We start from the raw sequence: 22,115 nt of genomic DNA on the forward strand, positions 1-22,115 counted from the left end.
GCAATATTTTTAGCTACACTGTTTTCAGAACTTACTGTAGGTGACTGCAAGCACAGAGGTCTACCTATTGTATGTGTAACTGAAAATCACCCACTGCTTGATGCTGTTAAGTCTACCAAATCAGTTACTGAGAAGAGACTTTGTCTTGAAATCAGCAATGTCAAAGAGCTCATTCAATCTGGAACCATTCAACACATCATGTGGTCAGCTTCCAAAGAACAGCTCGCTGTCTGCTTGACAAAGAAAGGAACATCAGCACTTGTCCTGTTGAGGGCTCTCAACGAAGGTGTATGGCAACTTAAAGAATGAGAGGACAAAATAACGAATCAAAGAGACTGATGTGATATAAAAACAACATGTTTTTATACTGTCTCCTGAAGAGTCTGTTGACATCCCTCTCCAGGATGGAGAGAGTTGTCACTGTGGTAAGGAAGGAGGGGGGCTCTGAGGTGGGCAGCTGTGGAAAGGTGCAGGCATCTGCTGTGGTGGTGGAGGTGCAGTTGATGGGCTGGAGCTGGTGGGTGGTGTCACGGGGGATGGTGTCAGGACTGTCCCATTGACTTTCAAAGTGACAGTAAAACTCATTCAAGTCGTACAGGTTTACAATTTGTAATCTGCCTAAGTCCTTTCCAGACAGAAGCAGAGTCATTGGCTGAGAACAGGTGTTGGAATTTCTCAGAGTACAGTCGTTTAGCTTCTCTCACCTCCTTGCTAAACCTGTATTTCAACTCTATAAACCTATAGGTAGGTAACACATAGAACAATCACTTGTAACATATTCTCTCTATATTGTTGTTGGACTGTAAGAATGCTTACCATCATCAAATTAATTATATTTTTCTAGTCTGAATGTGAACGATAATTATAACTCATTTTAAAGTCACTTGAATGTAAAACCTATACCTGGTGCATATAGCCGTATGTTATATGTATCTCACTAGTATTTACTATTATGCCAAACAAACAGAGGGCGGCAAATGCGTGATGAACTTAAGCCTGCAATACGAGCACATTCCACCAAATGCAGAAGCCAGATTTCACCCACCTCGCTGAAATAGATCAATTTCAATGGCTAATCTAACTGATGTGGCTCCTTGTAGTTCTGGATAATCCAGTAAATGGTTCTTTTAGGTGCAAAATTCGTAGCAGCATGTGAGGCCATTTTGATGCAAAGCGATGACGGCTTGCCTGGTTTCTTTGGAGGTAACCATTGCTACCACAAGAAAATACATAATTCCTGCATATTGCATGGTATATACTCTATACTAGAACTCACAATGTAAAAATTAACAGAGGCAGTTGTTTGCAGTAAAAGCAGAGTGTTCATCAAAGTTTTGCAAAAAAAATTATAATAATATATGAACAGTTGTTGTATGTTCAACGCTGTCTTCTCAAAAGCACAAGTGCACTAAACATTTGACACCTTATGACACTTTTCATCCCACTTTGCCCATCTCATGAGCCTCTTTCACCTAACGACACTTTCTGCAATTATTTTGAGACTCAACCCCCTTAGCCACATGACTTTCTTTCCCAGAGAGTATGAAGTGCCTGCAAATTGAAAGGTCAACCACATTTTTGGAGATTTAAGGTGTGTAAGGTAAATGTCAAAAAAATTTAAGGATTGAAAAAAATGCAAAATTTAAAAAGCATTAGCTTCACCTTCAAAAAAGCTTTAAAAGCTGACACACATATACCAGGTAAAAATCAACATACTGAACAAAATGTACAAATATGTCGTTATCCTGCATTAGTTAATAAATAGTGAGGCATGAGATACGTGATATGGGGTGCACATGCAAAGTGGAAATAGGTTTCCACTGCCTATAACCATCTAAGAAAAGACCTCAAAAGACTCACATATACCTGAAACAACAGTTGCAAACTGATTCTGCTCTCTAAGAGAAATATCCTCCCGACTTACTGTTCAATTGTCAGCCATAAGGATAATGTTTGGCTCACGATCAACACAGGTGTGGTCTCTGCTCAGTGTATTACTAGGGAGGATAAAACTGTAATCTTCTGCTATGAAACGTTTGATCATGGAAAGTATGCATCAGATGTTCTAATTCCATATTTGTATGGAATGACTTGAATCGTTGTTAATTGTTATTGTGCGCTTGATTGCATGAAACTTGCATGAATTTGTGCTTGTAAATGTCACCATGTATTTACTCTAAATTCTCAAGAAAATACAGACCAACTTCTCCTCAGTGGTGCGAGGACAACCTGCCACAAACTACCACTGTCCATAACTAGATTCTAGATTAACTCTATTTAACTACCTTGAGTGGATTCACAACCTAGATTTGAAACGTGGAACAGATTTAGTTGTGACAAGCAAAGTTTGATATGCACAGTACATTTTTGTTTATTTTCAATTCTTTTGTTTTGCTGTTCACTGGTAGCAAACAATATGATTATACACATTCTGAATCCAAACCAAAGGGTACAAAACAATAAATACTCTGAATCATATCCTGGCAGAGAGCACTGCAGTGTGTGCTGAGCAGCAGCATTTCACCACAGCATGCAGCAGAATCAGCTTCACTGTCTGCATGAGAGAGTTTCAGGACTCAGCACAGAGTGGTTTTTGTTTGACAGTGTGCTACTGTGTGGAGATCATTTTTGATATTAGCCTCTCAGGTAGAATGTTAGCATAAGCAAACTCACCCAATGCCTACTCTATCTAAATGTGTTCCTGTGGATATAGTTCAAGCTGTCAATGAACAAATACACTTAACTTAGTCCTAATTGAATTGCACAGTCGACAGTCGTGCAAGTGCCTTTTATCTAACTGGAATTGCACACACTGCAGAAGAGTGCTATTTCATCCCCAGGCACTTGCATGCCTGAAACCAAATGAGTTAAAACCATTTGAGAAATGTGCTATAGGGCATTCATGTGAATGGATAAGGGATTAAGACCAGAATATGACTGCCATTCCATCACCCTAGAATCCCCCTCAGGACCTTGGTGACTTTACCTGCTGTGTGTGAGCACCTGAGTGTGCTGGAGGCCTCTCATCTTGCAGAACTGGCTGTCTCCCCACCAATCAGATGGCTGCCTGCACCCCCCGCAGGCAGGTGAACTTGCAGGGCGAGTGTCTTCAGAGAGTGGAGGAGGGGTGAGAGCAAGCCTCAGGTGAGAGCTACCCCCTCTCCAAGCAGTATAAAGAGGCATCACACCAACAGCAAGTCACTCAGAGGTACATCTTTCCTCTCAGTGGACTCACCTGCTCCGGTCCTGTTCTATCTCTCCTCTCTTTGTTGGCTTGTAGCCCTCCATAATTAGCAACAGCAACCATGAGCATAAGAATCTCCTCATCCAGATTGAGCAGCGGTGGCAGTAGCAGTGGCGGCTTCAGCAGCGGCGGCAGCACGAGGAGGAGCTTCTCCAGCCGCTCCATCGGTGGCGGTGGCTTGGCCTTGGGAGGTGGTGGCGGTGGCTCCAGCTCCAGCTACAGCTACAGCATCGGCGGAGGTGGTGCCAGCATCGGCGGAGGTGGTGCTAGCCTCAGCAGCAGCTTCGGTGCTGGTGTAGGTAGCCTGGGGCTCGGAGGAGGTGGCCTGGCTCTCGGCGGAGGTGGTGGTGGCTACGGACTGGCCATGGGTGGTGGAGGTGGAGGTGGTGCTTTCATAGCACCAGCCATCACAGCTGTCACCGTCAACCAGAGTCTGCTCGCCCCCCTCAACCTGGCGATCGACCCCACCATCCAGACCGTCCGCACTCAGGAGAAGAACCAGATCATGACCCTGAACAACCGCTTCGCCTCCTTCATCGACAAGGTCAGTGCTTTTCTCATAGTAAAATCCGACAGAGAGAGGCATGCACTGGCAAGAGTGCATGACACCATTCTTCTAGGCTTATTGTGTACTCAATTGATCATCTGAAAGGATGTTGCCTGTAAAAGTCTTCACTGAGTCACTCAGGAAAAAGGAGATGTTCTGAAACCCTAAATCAGAGAGGGCCTATGCCCTACAGCAGATGACAACACATTGCATTCTGACAAACAAACTTAGGTGTGAACCAGAAAACCTGCAAGAGAAAAACACCTAAGCCAATTTACAAACATACCCCATCTTTTGTTCACTGATGCCAAAGTTCACATAATGGGTCACTGATTAAATGGAATAAAAGAAAGAAAAGAATGCCTACTACAACTTAAATAGCAGAATATTTTATTTTATTGAGTGCTGTGTAACCTCTGGAGAAAAACTTAGTATAGTATAAGTGGACTAATGGTGTTTCATTTTATCCCCACAGGTGCGCTTCCTGGAACAGCAGAACAAGATGCTGGAGACCAAGTGGAGCCTCCTCCAGGACCAGACCACCGTGCGCTCCAACATCAACTCCATGTTTGAGGCCTACATTGGAAACCTGCGCAGACAGCTCGAAGGAATGGGCAGTGGGCAGATCCAGCTGCAGGGAGAGCTGAAAAACATGCAGGTTCTGGTTGAGGACTTCAAGCTGAAGTGAGTGCCTCAATTATTTATGGACATTTGCCAGTGTTTACCACCTGTTATAGAAGAAATGTATGGTGTTTCAGTTCTTACTTCTATAAAACTGACCACACTGTGCTCCATTTGTGCAGGTATGAGGTTGAAATCAACAAGCGTGCCTCAGTGGAGAATGAGTTTGTTTTGCTCAAGCAGGTAAAAACTGAAAAATGTGTTTACACTCTCTCCCAATGTTCTGCTATGATCTCCCATTGCTAATCTCTGAACCTACATACTTACACATTCTCTCATTCATCTTTAGGATGTTGATGCTGCCTACATGATCAAGGTGGAGCTGGAGGCCAAGGTTGATGCCTCTCAGGATGAAATCAACTTCCTCAGGGTCGTCTATGCAGAGGTGAGAGATGGTCATAATTCATGTACAGGGTCACATCCAAAATGATTTGCAGTGTTCTCAAGCTCGTATCAAACATTCACATTTGTCATTCTCTTCCTCACACAGGAGCTGCGTGAGCTGCAGGCGCAGATCAAGGACACCTCTGCTATTGTGGAGATGGACAACAGCCGCTCTCTGGACATGGACTCCATTGTGGCCGAAGTGCGTGCTCAGTACGAGGACATCGCCACCCGCAGCCGGGCCGAGACAGAGACTTGGTACCAGGCCAAGGTGAGTGCATCAGACTGGCACCAGCACTTAGTGCCTTATCATGACAGAGCCTTGATTCTTGAAAGGGGCAGAGGGTAGGAACTTTATGCTAACATCTCTTGGTCTTCTACAGTTTGAGGAGATGCAGACCTCTGCTGGCAGATACGGTGATGACCTGCGCACAACCAAGGCAGAGATCTCTGAGCTCACCCGCATGATCAGCCGCCTCCAGATGGAAATTGAGTCAGTCAAAGTACAGGTCAGTTACCTTCCCCTTTGCTATCGCCACTGAATATAACTAATGCTATCATTAGCCAACGTTTAACCAACCTCCACATGGCTGACTTGCGCTCTTTTATTGCGATTCAGCGCGCCAGCATTGATGCCCAGATTACAGAGGCTGAGGAACGTGGAGCGATGGCAGTGAAGGATGCCCAGCTGCGCATCAGGGACCTTGAGGAGGCCCTCCAGAGAGCCAAGCAGGACATGGCCCGCCAGGTGCGCGAGTACCAGGAGCTGATGAACGTCAAACTGGCACTCGACATTGAGATCGCTACCTACAGGACCCTGCTGGAAGGAGAGGAGTCCAGGTAAGCATATGAAACATGGCACATCTACAAAGGACTACATTAAGTATAATACCTACTAGTGAATTATCTGACTATTGTTATTTGGCAACAAATACAAAATCCTAATATTTCATCCCTTCCACAGAATTGGTGGTGCCTCTGCAACAGTTCACGTCCAGGAAAGCTCAGCTGCTGCTGGTAGGTATATTTATTCATTTCAAGACTGGATACAAATCCAGGAAATGAACCATGCTGCATATATCATTTGCAGTTTTTTTTTATCTGCCCTTTAACTAAATTAAATGTTGTTTTGCAGGAGGCGGTGGCCTGGCCCTTGGAGGAGGCGGAGGCGGTGGCCTGGCCCTTGGCGGAGGCGGTGGCGGTGGATTCGGCTATGGTGGCGGCGCTGGCATGAGCATGTCACTCGGTGGCGGAATCGGCGTTGGCGGCGGCTCCAGCCTCAGCATTGGCGGTGGCAGCAGCAGCCTGTCTCGCTCCTCTTTGATGTCCAGTGGCTTCCGCCGCTTCTAAATGAGGAACAACACCTCTCCTCTCTTCCCCCTATGCCCTATTACCCCCTATGCTCTTCCCAATTCCACTCCAGGAAGTTTGAAAGCTGTGAAACAACAAGTCAGTGTACTCAGAAAGTGAGTGGGATAAAACCTCCACCCAACTGGCATGCAATGCAATGCATGTGCTAAAACTGCTGAGCTGCTCAAGATGAAATACAATTGCAACACTGCTTATGTGACTGGTGACTCCATCACATGCCAAAGAGTAACCAAACCCAAATGTAAATGTGAAGTGCAAATAAAGTGTTTTATGCCAAACATGTGTAGCTATGCTTTCTCATTGTGTCTGTTTTGAGTTGCACACCACATGAGTTGAAACAAGTAATATTCCAAGAAAACATACTTTATTAGAGGCTTATTTGTAAGTCAGTGTATTCGGAGCGTGAGTGGGTATGAAACAACCACCCAACCCGTTTTGTCATGCTGTGTCCTCATTTTCACCATTCATGGCCTCCACAGGGACTCAAAACAACCCAATACAATCTTACAAAGACTATAACAAATTGGCTTCTTTAAAGAAACTCAAACTGTTAATAATCTGTCCGAGACACTGTATTAGTGCAATTTCAACAATAAATAGAGCAAGACCGTTTCACTTACGTCTCTCAAATTTAGTTCAAGGACATTCAAGTATCCAGAAATAAACATGGCAGGCATTTGAATAATCTAACTAACAAAGAAATTGTATACATCAAGCCATATATCAAGTCCCTGCAAGATTTGTACATCATTTGGTCATTCTTTAATCCAGTAAAATAGAGACGAACAAAGGAGAGCCCTAAAAGATAAAAAGTAGGCCTTTACATTTATATCCAGCCCTGGTCAAACAAAAAAAAAAAGGATTGTTCTCACCCAAAATTCCTCTTTTCTTGCAGTAAGATCCAAACATTGAAGTATCATATGACTTCACGATCTTCAGAACTCCACAAACTGTGAACAAATCATATGTTAGTGGCTTCATTGCATAGCATATTACTAATGGCGCGCTCACACCTTTGCGTTGGAATGCATTGATCCAACGGATGACGGAGGAGGAGTCTAGCGCATGGAATTGTGTTGATAACGGAGACGTTTATAGTGAGATTGACAGGTCAACAAACCAATCACGCCGCTAGCGAGCTGTTTACCTTGTGGGTAGTAGCATGCTAACATTAGATAGCTGGCTCAGACACCTCGCAAATCCCCTCAGACGTATTTTTCAGTTACAATAACGGGTTTTTTACACTGTAGTGTCTATTTCTCGGTAACTTTAAAAAAATCAAAGCAAAAAAAAGTCAAACAAACAACTTTTAGGTACAAATACGACCATCTACGGAGTTGGGGTTCTGTCAACCTTGATGGATCAACGCATTCCAACGCGTACGTGTGAATGGCACCTGAGTACTGAAGGGGCGTGGCCAGGGCGGAGCTCAGCAGGAACGTGACAGATAGACTCTAGATGTTGACTTCTATCTCACTGTGTTGTAAACTAAGACAAACAATGCTGTAAATTATTTATTATTGGGTTTACAATATTCTGAATTCAAAAGTAAAATACAAAACTTCAATTAAGCATTGAAATCCAAAAAAGGAAATGAATTTTGTATGTTAAATGAATGATGATATTTTGTTGGGACATTATTTTTCAGAAACACTAGCTTTGTTGTCTTAGCACTGTGTTAACTGCACATGCATAACAACACTCAGATTCACATTATCCTCAAAACAAAGAACTACAGCAATATTAAAACAGACAGTGAGCCAGCCTGATAAATTAATATGGAAAGAAAATATACAACATTAATCAGTTTTTTTATAAAAAGCCCACCTGTGGAAGGAGACAGGAAGTACATGTGTTAGACACCTGGGATACTTACCTGGCAGGTGGAGAAGCCATCGACGTGTGCTAAACTAAAAAATCTAGAGGATTTCCGTGTGGAGCCTGTTGCCATTTTGTGAGTAAGATACCTCTCTTACTTGCCTATTTGAAGATCGAGAAGTTGATGATACTTTGATTTTTGTCCTACTTTTTTCTTTTTGGGCCCTGGCTCTTTTGTTTCCTCTCATTTTTACTGGATTGAAGACTGACCAAAGGATGTACAAACCTTCCAGGGACTTGATATATGGCTTGATATCTACAATGTTGCCAGTTTGTGGAGTTCTGAAGATCGTGAAGTCATATGATACTTCGATTTTTGGATCTTACTGTAAGAGGAATTTTGGGTGAGAACAATCCTTTTGTTTGTTGTTTGACCTGGGCTGGATATATATGTAAAGGCCTACTTTTTTTTTTTGGGCTCTCCTGTGTTTCCTTTTATTTTTACTGGATTGAAGAACGACCAAATGATGTACAAATCTTGCAGGGACTTGATAAATGGCTTGATGTATACAATTTCTTTGTTAGTTAGATTCTTCAGATGCCTGCTATGTTTATTTTTTGATACTTGAATGTCCTTGAACTAAATTTAAGAGACGCAAGTGAAACTGTCTTGCTTTATTTATTGTTGAAATTACACCACTACAGTGTCTCTGACAGATTAGTAACAGTTTGAGTTTCTATAAAGAAGCCAATTTGTTATAGTCTTTGTAAGGTTTTATTGGGTTGTTTTGAGTCCCTGTGGAGGCCATGAATGGTGAAAATGAGGACACAGCATGACAAAACGGGTTGGGTGGTTGTTTCATACCCACTCACGCTCCGAATACACTGACTTACAAATAAGCCTCTAATAAAGTATGTTTTCTTGGAATATTACTTGTTTCAACTCATGTGGTGTGCAACTCAAAACAGACACAATGAGTAAGCATAGCTACACATGTTTGGCATCGAAAACTTTATTTGCACTTCACATTTACATTTGGGTTTGGTTACTCTTTGGCATGTGATGGAGTCACCAGTCACATATGCAGTGTTGTGCTTGCATTTCATCTTGAGCAGCTCAGCGGTTTTATCACATGTGATGCATTGCATGCCAGTTGGGTGGAGGTTTTATCCCACTCACTTTCTGAGTTTTACAGCTTTCAAACTTCCTGGAGTGGAATTGGGAAGAGCATACGGGGCAACGGTTGGAGGGAAGAGAGGAGAGGTGTTGTTCCTCATTTAGAAGCGGCGGAAGCCACTGGACATCAAAGAGGAGCGAGACATTGAAAGGCTGCTGCTGCCACCGCCAATGCTGAGGCTGGAGCCGCCGCCAATGCCGATTCCGCCACCGAGTGACATGCTCATGCCAGCGCCGCCACCATAGCCGAATCCACCGCCTCCGCCAAGGGCCAGGCCACCGCCTCCGCCTCCGCCTCCTCCAAGGGCCAGGCCACCGCCTCCTGCAAAACAACATTTAATTTAGTTAAAGGGCAGATCAATAAAAAGTGCAAATGATATATGCAGCATGGTTCATTTCCTGGATTTCTATCCAGTCTTGAAATGAATAAATATACCTACCAGCAGCACCTGAGGTTTCCTGCACGTGAACTGTTGCCGAGGCACCACCAATTCTGTGGAAGGGATGAAATATTAGGATTTTTTATTTGTTGCCAAATAACAATAGTCAGATAATTCACTAGTAGGTATTATACTTAATGTAGTCCTTTGTAGATCAAAGGACTACATGTTTCATATGCTTACCTGGACTCCTCTCCTTCCAGCAATGTCCTGTAGGTGGCGATCTCAATGTCGAGGGCCAGTTTGACGCTCATCAGCTCCTGGTACTCGCGCACCTGGCGGGCCATCTCCTGCTTGGTAGTCTGGAGGGCCGCCTCAAGGTCCCTGATGCGCAGCTGGGCATCCTTCACTGCCAGCACTCCACGTTCCTCAGCCTCTGTAATCTGGGCATCAATGCTGGCGCGCTGAATTGCAATAAAAGAGCGCAAGTCAGCCAGGTGGAGGTTGGTTAAACGTTGGCTAATGATAGCATTAGTTATACTTAGTGGCGTTGGCAAAGGGGAAGGTAACTGACCTGTACTTTGACTGACTCAATTTCCATCTGGAGGCGGCTGATCATGCGGGTGAGCTCAGAGATCTCGGACTTGGTGGTGCGCAGGTCATCACCGTATCTGCCAGCAGAGGTCTGCATCTCCTCAAACTGAAGAAGACCAACAGATGTTAGCATGAAGTTCCTACTCTGTGCCCCTTTCAAGAATCAAGGCTCTGTCATGATAAGGCACTAAGTGCTGGTGCCAGTCTGATGCACTCACCTTGGCCTGGTACCATGTCTCTGTCTCGGCCCGGCTGCGGGTGGCGATGTCCTCGTACTGAGCACGCACTTCGGCCACAATGGAGTCCATGTCCAGAGAGCGGCTGTTGTCCATCTCCACAATAGCAGAGGTGTCCTTGATCTGGCCCTGCAGCTCACGCAGCTCCTGTTTGAGGAAGAGAATGACAAATGTGAATGTTTGATACGAGCTTGAGAATACTGCAAATCATTTGGGATGTGACCCTGTACATGAAATATGACCATCTCTCACCGCTGCATAGACGAGCCTGAGGAAGTTGATTTCATCCTGAGAGGCATCAACCTTGGCCTCCAGCTCCACCTTGATCATGTAGGCAGCATCAACATCCTAAAGAAGAATGAAAGAATGGGTAAGTATGTAGGCTCAGAGATTAGCAATGGGAGATCATAGCAGAACATTGGGAGAGAGTGTAAACACTTTTTTCTGTTTTTACCTGCTTGAGCAAAACAAACTCATTCTCCACTGTGGCACGCTTGTTGATTTCAACCTCATATCTGCACAAATTAAGCACAGTGTGGTCAGTTTTTTTGAAGTAAGAACTGAAACACCATACATTTCTTCTATGACAGGTGGTAAACACTGGCAAATGTCCATAAATAATTGAGGCACTCACTTCACTTTGAAGTCCTCAACCAGAACCTGCATGTTTTTCAGCTCTCCCTGCAGCTGGATCTGCCCACTGCCCATGCCGTCGAGCTGTCTGCGCAGGTTGCCAATGTAGGCCTCAAACATGGAGTTGATGTTGGAGCGCACGGTGGTCTGGTCCTGGAGGAGGCTCCACTTGGTCTCCAGCATCTTGTTCTGCTGTTCCAGGAAGCGCACCTGTGGGGACAAAATGAAACACCATTAGTCCACTTATACTAAAATAAGTTTTTCTCAAGAGGTTACACAGCACTCAATAAAAGAAAATATTCTGTTATTTAAGCTATAGTAGGCATCCTGTTTTTTCTTTAATTCCATTTAATCAGTGACTCATAACGTGAACTTTGGCATCTTTGAACAAAAGATGGGGTATGTTTATAAATTGGCTGAAGTGTTTTTCTCTTGCAGGTTGTCTGGTTCACACCTAAGTTTGTTTGCCAAAGTGCCAAGTGTTGTCATCTGCTGTAGGGCATAGGCCCTCTCTGGGTTAGGGTTTTAGAACATCTCCTTTTTCCCTGAGTGACTCAGTGAAGACTATTACAGGCAACATCCTTTCAGATGATCAATTGAATACACGATAAACCCAAAGGCACTGACCTTGTCGATGAAGGAGGCGAAGCGGTTGTTGAGGGTCATGATCTGGTTCTTCTCCTGAGTGCGGACGGTCTGGATGGTGGGGTCGATCGCCAGGTTCAGGGGGGCGAGCAGACTCTGGTTGACGGTGACAGCTGTGATGGCTGGTGCTATGAAAGCACCACCTCCACCACCCATGGCCAGTCCGTAGCCACCACCACCTCCGCCGAGAGCCAGGCCACCTCCTCCGAGCCCCAGGTTACCTACACCAGCACCGAAGCTGCTGCTGAGGCTAGCACCACCTCCGCCGATGCTGGCACCACCTCCGCCGATGCTGTAGCTGTAGCTGGAGCTGGAGCCACCGCCACCACCTCCCAAGGCCAAGCCACCACCGCCGACGGAGCGGCTGGAGAAGCTCCTCCTCATGCTGCCGCCGCTGCTGAAGCCGCCACTGCTACTGCCACCGCTGCTGAATCTGGATGAAGAGATTCTTATGCTCATGGTTGCTGTTGCTAATTATGGAGGGCTACAAGCCAACAGAGAGAGGAGAGATAGAACAGGACCGGAGCAGGTGAGTCCACTAAGAGGAAGGATGTACCTCTGAGTGTCTTGCTGTTGGTGCGATGCCTCTTTATACTGCTTGGAGAGGGGGTAGCTTTCACCTGAGCCCTGCTCTCATCCCTCCTCCACTGCCTGAAGACACTCGCCCTGCAAGTTCACCTGCCTGCCGGGGGTGCAGGCAGCCATCTGATTGGTGGGGAGACAGTCAGCTCTGTAAGATGAGAGGCCTCCAGCACATTCAGGTGCGCACACACTGCAGGTAAAGTCAGCAAGGGCCTGAGGGGGATTGTAGGGTGATGGAATGGCAGTCATATCCTGTGCTTAATCCCTAATCCATTCACATGGATGCCTGATAGCACTTTTCTCAAATGGTTTTAGCTAGTTTAGTTTCAGGCATGCAAGTGCCTGGGGATGAAATAGCACTCTTCTGCAGTGTGTGCAATTCCAGTTAGATAAAAGGCACTTGCACAACTGTCGACTGTGCAATTCAATTAGGACTAAGTGTATTTGTTCATTGACAGCTTTAACTATATCCACAGCAACACATTTAGATAGAGTAGGCATTGGGTGAGTTTGCTTATGCTAACATGGCGACAGTGGTACAGGAGGTAGAGAAGTTGTTTAGTAATCAGAAGGTTGCTAGTTCGATTCTCTGTCGAAGTGTCCTTGAGCAAGACACTGAACCCCTAATTGCTCCTGATGTGCAGTGTGCCATCAGTGTAAATGTAAAAATTAGGGCTGTCAGCGTTAACGCGTTAATCTATGCGATTAATGCGGCCGCGATTAACGCGATACAATATTTTAACGCAATTAACGCAATTTAATTATTTTTTTATTTTAATGCCTTTATTTGGATAGTTATGAAGTTATGACAGGAAGCGATGCGGAGAAGAGGTGGGGAGAGGATTGGGAAATGACATCAGGCCAGACTTGAACCTGTGTCCCCTCGGGCAAATTAAGTAGGGGGCTTGGCCTACCAAAAGCCCCCCTTGTTCAAAGTGGGGAATGACAGAAAAAGTTTGAGAACCACTGCGGTAGTTGAAGATGGAGAGAGCTGAGGGATTGTTGGGCGGAGAGTTTCTGTTTAAATGGCAAAATTACGGAACAATCGACAAAACTAAAGTTGTATGTAGCATTTGTCAAATTGAATTTAGCTATCACAGAAGCAGCTCGTCTTTAAGTTATCACCTTAATGCAAAGCACCCGACAGAAAGCAGTCCCAGGTTAGATGGTCGCCAACCCACACTCTACGACTTCTTTAGTAAAATAACTAGACCAGTCCATGAAAAGGTTACCAACGCTTTAGCAGTTTGGGTTGCCGGTGACTGTCGGACCATCAACATAGTTAAGGACGTTGGGCTGACTGAGGTGATTCGAATTGCTTCAGGAGACAACTCTTACGATTTACCGTCGAGGGGCACCATTGTGTCTCGCATACATTCCTTTTATGACGGCGAGAGAGCACGAAAAATTCACTTACTGGTGACCACTGGACATCAGTCATCAATGGCAATTACCTGGGTGTCACAGCTCATTTGATTGACAATGTATGGAAATTGAGATATTTTTCATTGGAAGTAAAAAAAAAAAAAACAGACAAACAAACTTTTAATCGCGATTAATCTAGATTAATGAATTTCAAAATGTGAGATTAATTAGTTAATTTTTTTTTATCTATTGACAGCCCTAGTAAAAATGTGTATACATCCTTGTAAGTCGTTTTGGATAAAAGCGTCTGCTAAATGTAATGTAAAATGTAACATTCTACCTGAGAGGCTAATATCAAAAAGGATCTCCACACAGTACCATACTATCAAACAAAAACCACTCTGTGCTGAGTCCTGAAACTCTCTCATGCAGACAGTGAAGCCAATTCTGCTGCTCTGCACACACTGCAGTGCTCTCTGCCAGGATATGATACAGAGTATCTATTGTTTTGTACCCTTTGGTTTGGATTCAGAATGTGTATAATCACATTGTTTGCTACCAGTGAACAGCAAAACAAAATAATTGCAAATAAACAAAAATGTACTGTGCATATCAAACTTTGCTTGTCACAACTAAATCTGTTCCACATTTCAAATCTAGGTTGTGAATCCACTCAAGTTAGAGTTAAATAGAGTTAATCTAGAATCTAGTTATGGACAGTGGTAGTTTGTGGCAGGTTGTCCTCGCACCACTGAGGAGAAGTTGGTCTGTATTTTCTTGAGAATTTAGAGTAAATACATGGTGACATTTACAAGCAAAAATTCATGCAAGTTTCATGCAATCAAGCACACAATAACAATTAACAATGATTCAAGTCATTCCATACAAATATGGAATTAGAACATCTGATGCATACTTTCCATGATCAAACGTTTTATAGCAGAAGATTATAGTTTTATCCTCCCTAGCAATACACTGAGCAGAGACCACACCTGTGTTGATCGTGAGCCAAACATGACCCTTATGGCTGACAATTGAACAGTAAGTCGGGAGGATATTTCTCTTACAGAGCAGAATCAGTTTGCAACTGTTATTTCAGGTATATGTGAGTCTTTTGAGGTCTTTTCTTAGATGGTTATAGGCAGTGGGAACCTATTTCCACTTTGCATGTGCACCCCATATCACGTATCTCATGTCTCACTATTTATTAACTCTAATGCAGGATAACAAAATATTTGTACGTTTTGTTCAGCATGTTGCTTTTTACCTCATATTTGTGTATGGTATCTGTGTATGTATCTGAAGGTGAAGCTCAGGTTAATAAAAAAAAGAGGACTTAACCTTTTGCAAATATGCAGAGTCCATATTTTAACCCTTAAAAAATGTTGACATTCACGCTGAGCACACCCTAATCTCCAAAAAATGTTGATGACCTTTGCAGGCAGATTAAGACCAAGCTTCATACTCTCTGGGAAAGGAAGTCAGGTGGCTAAGGGTGTTGAGTCTCAAAGTCATTTCAGCTCTGCAGCGGGTAAAAGTGAGAAAGTGTCGTTAGGGGAAAGAGGCTCATGAGATGGGCAAAGTGGGATAAAAAGTGTTATAAGGTGTCAAATCTTTAGTGCACTTGTGCTTTTTAGAACACCGTCATGAACGTACAACAACTGTCCATCTGTTGTTGTGCTTTACCTATATATTTTTTTTTCAGGTGCTTTTTCCTGGAGATGATGGTATCCTTCAACTAGTCTTGTCTAGATCACACTAGAGGCTTTAAGTATAAATACACATAAATGTGATACTGTGTGCGTGTGTGTGTGTGTGTGTCAAGAAAGGATGTGTACCAGGTTTTGTGCTCTTTGCCATTTTTCAGAAATGTACTACAAGATGCCAAGATACAATAGTTTTCTCTACCCAATGTAAGGAAGTGATATCGGTGGCTTCAGCATGCAGCAACTTTCCTGAGAACCAAAACCACAGCTCAACATTTACTATCACTAATGTTCACTTTAGACGTATTAAAAAGCACTGCAAAGACAGAAAGTGAACTATCTTATCAGCCTTCTTCAAACAAGGGTGGATATTGTGCTGGATGTCATTATTTAAATCAATCCAAATTCAAAGGATGTTAATGTTGTATATTTTCTTTCCATATTAATTTATCAGGCTGGCTCCCTGTCTGTTTTAATATTGCTGTAGTTCTTTGTTTTGAAGATAATGTGAATCTGAGTGTTGTTATGCATGTGCAGTTAACACAGTGCTAAGACAACAAAGCTAGTGTTTCTGAAAAATAATGTCCCAACTAAATATCATCATTCATTTAACATACAAAATTCAATTCCTTTTTTGGATTTCAATGCTTTTGTTTTGTATTTTACTTTTGAATTCAGAATATTGTAAACCCAATATTAAATCATTTACAGCATTGTTTGTCTTAATTTACAACACAGTGCGATAGAAGTCAACATCTAGAGTCTATCTGTCACGTTCCTGCTGAGCTCCGCCCTGGCCACGCCCCTTCAGTACTCAGGTGCCATTCACACGTACGCGTTGGAATGCGTTGATCCGTCAAGGTTGACAGAACCCCATTCAGTTTGAATGGGGTGACCCGTCATCCTTTGCCGAACTAAATTGTGGCTCCGTTGGGTTCCGTTGCGTCGCGTTTCATGCGTTGCTTGCGGCAGGAGTTGAAAAAAGTTTAACTTTGAGAGGCAACGCATGCGTCAGCCAATCAAATTGCCTTTCATGCATAACTGACAGCACAGGCGCTAGCCAATCAGATCGCGTTTATGCTCACGTCTAAAGAGCGGGAAGCTAAAAAAAAAAGATGGCGGACCCAACTCCGTAGATGGTCGTATTTGTACCTAAAAGTTGTTTGTTTGACTTTTTTTTTGCTTTGATTTTTTAAAAGTTACAGATAGACACTGTACTGTAAAAACCCCCGTTATTGTAACTGAAAAATACGTCTGAGGGGATTTGCGAGGTGTCTGAGCCAGCTATCTAATGTTGCATTGCTACTACCCACAAGGTAAACAGCTCGCTAGCGGCGTGATTGACAGGTCAACAAACCAATCTCACTATAAACGTCTCCGCTATCAACACAATTCCATGCGCTAGACTCCTCCTCCGTCATCCGTTGGATCAATGCATTCAACGCAAAGGTGTGAGCGCGCCATTAGTAATATGCTATGCAATGAAGTCACTAATGTAACACCAGGTTGTCGGATCAACCAGTGGTAAAGCACCAAAGAAGAGTCACAGAGTCAGTCAATAAGTTAACAAATTATTAAGATGACCATTGGGCACACAAAGGGGAGTTTGGGGGATTAACTGCTCTACTTTCAGGGGCTAAGACACGCTAGGAGCTCACAGCAAAGAGAATACACTACAAATCAACAGTTGCAAAGTTTAAAGTGAGTTAGAATCTCAACCATGACACAAATCACACAGCAACCCGAAAAAGCCTAAAAGCAAGCAGCTACAGCCAGTAGCCCGTAGATGGTTATGGCAATAAATAGATTAAAAGCTTTGTTCTTTATTAAGTTAATTCCCAAGACTTAGCCCTATTTTTAATCTATCAATGCTGATCTTAAAACACCAAGCTGACCGCTGGCTGAGCCACTTAAAAGTAGTAGATGGCGTAAACAAACTCAAAAGAAATAAACTCCAACAGTACAATCATCATGCCAAACAATTCCACTGCCACATGCAAACAATAATCACATAACAATCAAACTAAATAAACTGCACGCCATCTACCTTACCCCCGTGCACAAAGGAGACCAAGAAAACCAAGGGAGAGTGGATTGTTTGCAGACAGTTTATATAGGGCAGTCTTCTTCCACTCTCCTCATTACTTCCTGCACTTCCTGCTTAAGCGCGTTGGAACCCCCGCTGTATTGGTCCCGGCATTACACCCTCATCAGTCTATCCTCTTACACTAACATATGATTTGTTCACAGTTTGTGGAGTTCTGAAGATCGTGAAGTCATATGATACTTCAATTTTTGGATCTTACTGCAAAAAAAGAGGAATTTTGGGTGAGAAAAATCCTTTTTTTTGTTGTTTGACCAGGGCTGGATATAAATGTAAAGGCCTACTTTTTATCTTTTAGGGCTCTCCTTTGTTCGTCTCTTTTTTACTGGATTAAAGAATGACCAAATGATGTACAAATCTTGCAGGGACTTGATATATGGCTTGATGTATACAATTTCTTTGTTAGTTAGATTCTTCAGATGCCTGCCATGTTTATTTCTTGATACTTGAATGTCCTTGAACTAAATTTGAGAGACGTAAGTGAAACTGTCTTGTTTTATTTATTGTTAAATTGCACTAATACAGTGTCTCGGACAGATTATTAACAGTTTGAGTTTCTTTAAAGAAGCCAATTTGTTATAGTCTTTGTAAGATTTTATTGGGCTGTTTTGAGTCCCTGTGGAGGCCATGAATGGTGAAAATGAGGACACAGCATGACAAAACGGGTTGGGTGGTGGTTTCATACCCACTCATGCTCCGAATACACTGACTTACAAATAAGCCTCTAATAAAGTATGTTTTCTTGGAATATTACTTGTTTCAACTCATGTGGTGTGCAACTCAAAACAGACACAATGAGAAAGCATAGCTACACATGTTTGGCATCAAACACTTTATTTGCACTTCACATTTACATTTGGGTTTGGTTACTCTTTGGCATGTGATGGAGTCACCAGTCACATATGCAGTGTTGCAATTGTATTTCATCTTGAGCAGCTCAGCAGTTTTAGCACATGTATTGCAATGCATTGCATGCGGATTGGGTGGAGGTTTTATCCCACTCACTTTCTGAGTACACTGACTTGTTGTTTCACAGCTTTCAAACTTCCTGGAGTGGAATTGGGAAGAGCATAGGGGGTAACGGTTGGAGGGAAGAGAGGAGAGGTGTTCCTCATTTAGAAGCGGCGGAAGCCACTGGACATCAAAGAGGAGCGAGACAGGCTGCTGCTGCCACCGCCAATGCTGAGGCTGGAGCCGCCGCCAATGCCGATTCCGCCACCGAGTGACATGCTCATGCCAGCGCCGCCACCATAGCCGAATCCACCGCCACCGCCACCGCCTCCGCCAAGGGCCAGGCCACCGCCTCCGCCTCCTCCAAGGGCCAGGCCACCGCCTCCTGCAAAATAACATTTAATTTAGTTAAAGGGCAGATCAATAAAAACTGCCAATGATATATGCAGCATGGTTCATTTCCTGGATTTGTATCCAGTCTTGAAATGAATAAATATACCTACCAGCAGCACCTGAGGTTTCCTGCACGTGAACTGTTGCAGAGGCACCACCAATTCTGTGGAAGGGATGAAATATTAGGATTTTTTATTTGTTGCCAAATAACAATAGTCAGATAATTCACTAGTAGGTATTATACTTAATGTAGTCCTTTGTAGATCAAAGGACTACATGTTTCATATGCCTACCTGGACTCCTCTCCTTCCAGCAATGTCCTGTAGGTGGCGATCTCAATGTCGAGGGCCAGTTTGACGCTCATCAGCTCCTGGTACTCGCGCACCTGGCGGGCCATCTCCTGCTTGGTAGTCTGGAGGGCCGCCTCAAGGTCCCTGATGCGCAGCTGGGCATCCTTCACTGCCAGCACTCCACGTTCCTCAGCCTCTGTAATCTGGGCATCAATGCTGGCCCGCTGAATTGCAATAAAAGAGCGCAAGTCAGCCAGGTGGAGGTTGGTTAAACGTTGGCTAATGATAGCATTAGTTATACTCAGTGGCGATAGCAAAGGGGAAGGTAACTGACCTGTACTTTGACTGACTCAATTTCCATCTGGAGGCGGCTGATCATGCGGGTGAGCTCAGAGATCTCGGACTTGGTTGTGCGCAGGTCATCACCGTATCTGACAGCAGAGGTCTGCATCTCCTCAAACTGTAGAAGACCAACAGATGTTAGCATGAAGTTCCTACTCTGTGCCCCTTTCAAGAATCAAGGCTCTGTCATGATAAGGCACTAAGTGCTGGTGCCAGTCTGATGCACTCACCTTGGCCTGGTACCATGTCTCTGTCTCGGCCCGGCTGCGGGTGGCGATGTCCTCGTACTGAGCACGCACTTCGGCCACAATGGAGTCCATGTCCAGAGAGCGGGTATTGTCCATCTCCACAATAGCAGAGGTGTCCTTGATCTGCGCCTGCAGCTCGCGCAGCTCCTGTGTAAGGAAGAGAGTGACAAATGTGAATGTTTGATACGAGCTTGAGAACACTGCAAATCATTTTGGATGTGACCCTGTACATGAAGTATGACCATCTCTCACCTCTGCATAGACGACCCTGAGGAAGTTGATTTCATCCTGAGAGGCATCAACCTTGGCCTCCAGCTCCACCTTGATCATGTAGGCAGCATCAACATCCTAAAGAAGAATGAAAGAATGGGTAAGTATGTAGGTTCAGAGATTACCAATAAGAGATCATAGCAGAACACTGGGAGAGAGTGTAAACACATTTTTCTGTTTTTACCTTCTTGAGCAAAACAAACTCATTCTCCACTGTGGCACGCTTGTTGATTTCAACCTCATACCTGCTCAAATGGAGCACAGTGTGGTCAGTTTTATAGAAGTATGAACTGAAACCCCATACATTTCTTCTATAACAGGTGGTAAACAATGGCAAATGTCCATAAATAATTGAGGCACTCACTTCACTTTGAAGTCCTCAACCAGAACCTGCATGTTTTTCAGCTCTCCCTGCAGCTGGACTTGCCCACTGCCCATGCCGTCGAGCTGTCTGCGCAGGTTGCCAATGTAGGCCTCAAACATGGAGTTGATGTTGGAGCGCACGGTGGTCTGGTCCTGGAGGAGGCTCCACTTGGTCTCCAGCATCTTGTTCTGCTGTTCCAGGAAGCGCACCTGTGGGGACAAAATGAAACACCATTAGTCCACTTATACTAAACTAAGTTTTTCTCCAGAGGTTACACAGCACTCAATACAAGAAAATATTCTGTTATTTAAGCTATAGTAGGCATCCTGTTCTTTCTTTCATTCCATTTAATCAAAGACTCATTATGTGAACTTTGGCATCTGTGAACAAAAGATGGGGTATGTTTGTAAATTGGCTTAAGTTTTATTCTCTTGCAGGTTGTCTGGTTCACACCTAAGTTTGTTTGCCAAAGTGCCAAGTGCTGTCATCTGCTGTAGGGCATAGGCCCTCTCTGGGTTAGGGTTTCATAACATCTCTTTTTTCCCTGAGTGACTCAGTGAAGACTTTTACAGGCCACATCCTTTCAGATGATCGATTGAGTACACAATAAGCCTAGAAGAATGGTGCCATGCACTCTTGCCAGTGCATGCCTCCCACTGTCGGATTTTGCAATGAGAAAAGCACTGACCTTGTCGATGAAGGAGGCGAAGCGGTTGTTGAGGGTCATGATCTGGTTCTTCTCCTGAGTGCGGACGGTCTGGATGGTGGGGTCGATCGCCAGGTTCAGGGGGGCGAGCAGACTCTGGTTGACGGTGACAGCTGTGATGGCTGGTGCTATGAAAGCACCACCTCCACCACCCATGGCCAGTCCGTAGCCACCACCACCTCCGCCGAGAGCCAGGCCACCTCCTCCGAGCCCCAGGCTACCTACACCAGCACCGAAGCTGCTGCTGAGGCTAGCACCACCTCCGCCGATGCTGGCACCACCTCCGCCGATGCTGTAGCTGTAGCTGGAGCTGGAGCCACCGCCACCACCTCCCAAGGCCAAGCCACCACCGCCGACGGAGCGGCTGGAGAAGCTCCTCCTCATGCTGCCGCCGCTGCTGAAGCCTCCACTGCTACTGCCACCGCTGCTGAATCTGGATGAGGAGATTCTTATGCTCATGGTTGCTTTTGCTAATTATGGAGGGCTACAAGCCAACAGAGAGAGGAGAGATAGAGCAGGTGAGTCCACTAAGAGGAAGGATGTACCTCTGAGTGTCTTGCTGTTGGTGCGATGCCTCTTTATACTGCTTGGAGAGGGGGTAGCTCTCACCTGAGCCCTGCTCTCATCCCTCCTCCACTGCCTGAAGACACTCGCCCTGCAAATTTACCTGCCTGCCGGGGGTGCAGGCAGCCATCTGATTGGTGGGGAGACAGTCAGCTCTGTAAGATGAGAGGCCTCCAGCACATTCAGGTGCGCACACACTGCAGGTAAAGTCACTAAGGGCCTGAGGGGGATTGTAGGGTGATGGAATGGCAGTCATATTCTGTGCTTAATCCCTAATCCATTCACATGGATGCCTGATAGCACTTTTCTCAAATGGTTTTAGCTAGTTTAGTTTCAGGCATGCAAGTGCCTGGGGATGAAATAGCACTCTTCTGCAGTGTGTGCAATTCCAGTTAGATAAAAGGCACTTGCACAACTGTTGACTGTGCAATTCAATTAGGATTAAGTGTATTTGTTCATTGACAGCTTTATCTATATCCACAGCAACACATTTAGATAGAGTAGGCATTGGGTGAGTTTG

General features: G+C 44.4%; 3 protein-coding genes across 3 annotated transcripts; 1 reads left to right on the forward strand and 2 right to left on the reverse strand.

Annotated features, from left to right (window-relative positions):
* The first annotated feature begins 3,305 nt into the window (after positions 1-3,305).
* Positions 3,306-6,206, forward strand: LOC105889753 (keratin, type II cytoskeletal cochleal-like). Its single transcript, XM_031565508.1, has 9 exons — positions 3,306-3,788; positions 4,267-4,475; positions 4,595-4,655; positions 4,762-4,857; positions 4,963-5,127; positions 5,240-5,365; positions 5,476-5,696; positions 5,821-5,873; positions 5,992-6,206. Exons 1-9 carry the CDS (start codon positions 3,306-3,308, stop codon positions 6,204-6,206), a joined length of 1,629 nt encoding a protein of 542 aa, XP_031421368.1.
* A 2,985-nt stretch (positions 6,207-9,191) lies between these two features.
* LOC116220172 (keratin, type II cytoskeletal cochleal-like) lies at positions 9,192-12,169 on the reverse strand. The gene is made up of 9 exons (XM_031565479.2): positions 11,693-12,169; positions 11,067-11,275; positions 10,887-10,947; positions 10,685-10,780; positions 10,415-10,579; positions 10,177-10,302; positions 9,846-10,066; positions 9,663-9,715; positions 9,192-9,544 (listed from the first exon to the last, which is right to left on the reverse strand). The coding sequence occupies exons 1-9, from the start codon at positions 12,167-12,169 to the stop codon at positions 9,324-9,326; spliced, it is 1,629 nt and encodes a 542-aa protein (XP_031421339.1). The 3' UTR covers positions 9,192-9,323.
* A 6,931-nt stretch (positions 12,170-19,100) lies between these two features.
* LOC116220190 (keratin, type II cytoskeletal 8-like) lies at positions 19,101-21,243 on the reverse strand. Its single transcript, XM_031565509.1, has 7 exons — positions 21,014-21,243; positions 20,326-20,534; positions 20,146-20,206; positions 19,944-20,039; positions 19,674-19,838; positions 19,436-19,561; positions 19,101-19,325 (listed from the first exon to the last, which is right to left on the reverse strand). The coding sequence occupies exons 1-7, from the start codon at positions 21,185-21,187 to the stop codon at positions 19,101-19,103; spliced, it is 1,056 nt and encodes a 351-aa protein (XP_031421369.1). The 5' UTR covers positions 21,188-21,243.
* Positions 21,244-22,115: the final 872 nt, after the last annotated feature.

The sequence above is a fragment of the Clupea harengus genome, chromosome 4 (genome assembly GCF_900700415.2).
Source record: "Clupea harengus chromosome 4, Ch_v2.0.2, whole genome shotgun sequence".
Lineage (NCBI taxonomy): Eukaryota > Metazoa > Chordata > Actinopteri > Clupeiformes > Clupeidae > Clupea > Clupea harengus.

Excerpts from the sequence above, each read along its gene's own strand:
- LOC105889753 (XM_031565508.1), top strand. The coding sequence starts at position 3,306 with ATGAGCATAAGAATCTCCTCATCCAGATTGAGCAGCGGTGGCAGTAGC. Across the intron at positions 4,476-4,594 it reads GTTGAGGACTTCAAGCTGAA|GTATGAGGTTGAAATCAACA; the intron begins GTGAGTGCCTCA and ends CCATTTGTGCAG. Across the intron at positions 5,366-5,475 it reads TTGAGTCAGTCAAAGTACAG|CGCGCCAGCATTGATGCCCA; the intron begins GTCAGTTACCTT and ends ATTGCGATTCAG.
- LOC116220172 (XM_031565479.2), bottom strand. The coding sequence starts at position 12,169 with ATGAGCATAAGAATCTCTTCATCCAGATTCAGCAGCGGTGGCAGTAGC. Across the intron at positions 11,276-11,692 it reads TCGCCTCCTTCATCGACAAG|GTGCGCTTCCTGGAACAGCA; the intron begins GTCAGTGCCTTT and ends TTGTCCCCACAG. Across the intron at positions 10,948-11,066 it reads GTTGAGGACTTCAAAGTGAA|ATATGAGGTTGAAATCAACA; the intron begins GTGAGTGCCTCA and ends TAATTTGTGCAG.
- LOC116220190 (XM_031565509.1), bottom strand. The coding sequence starts at position 21,187 with ATGGGTGGTGGAGGTGGTGCTTTCATAGCACCAGCCATCACAGCTGTC. Across the intron at positions 20,207-20,325 it reads GTTGAGGACTTCAAAGTGAA|GTATGAGGTTGAAATCAACA; the intron begins GTGAGTGCCTCA and ends CCATTTGAGCAG. Across the intron at positions 20,040-20,145 it reads AGTTTGTTTTGCTCAAGAAG|GATGTTGATGCTGCCTACAT; the intron begins GTAAAAACAGAA and ends ATTCTTCTTTAG.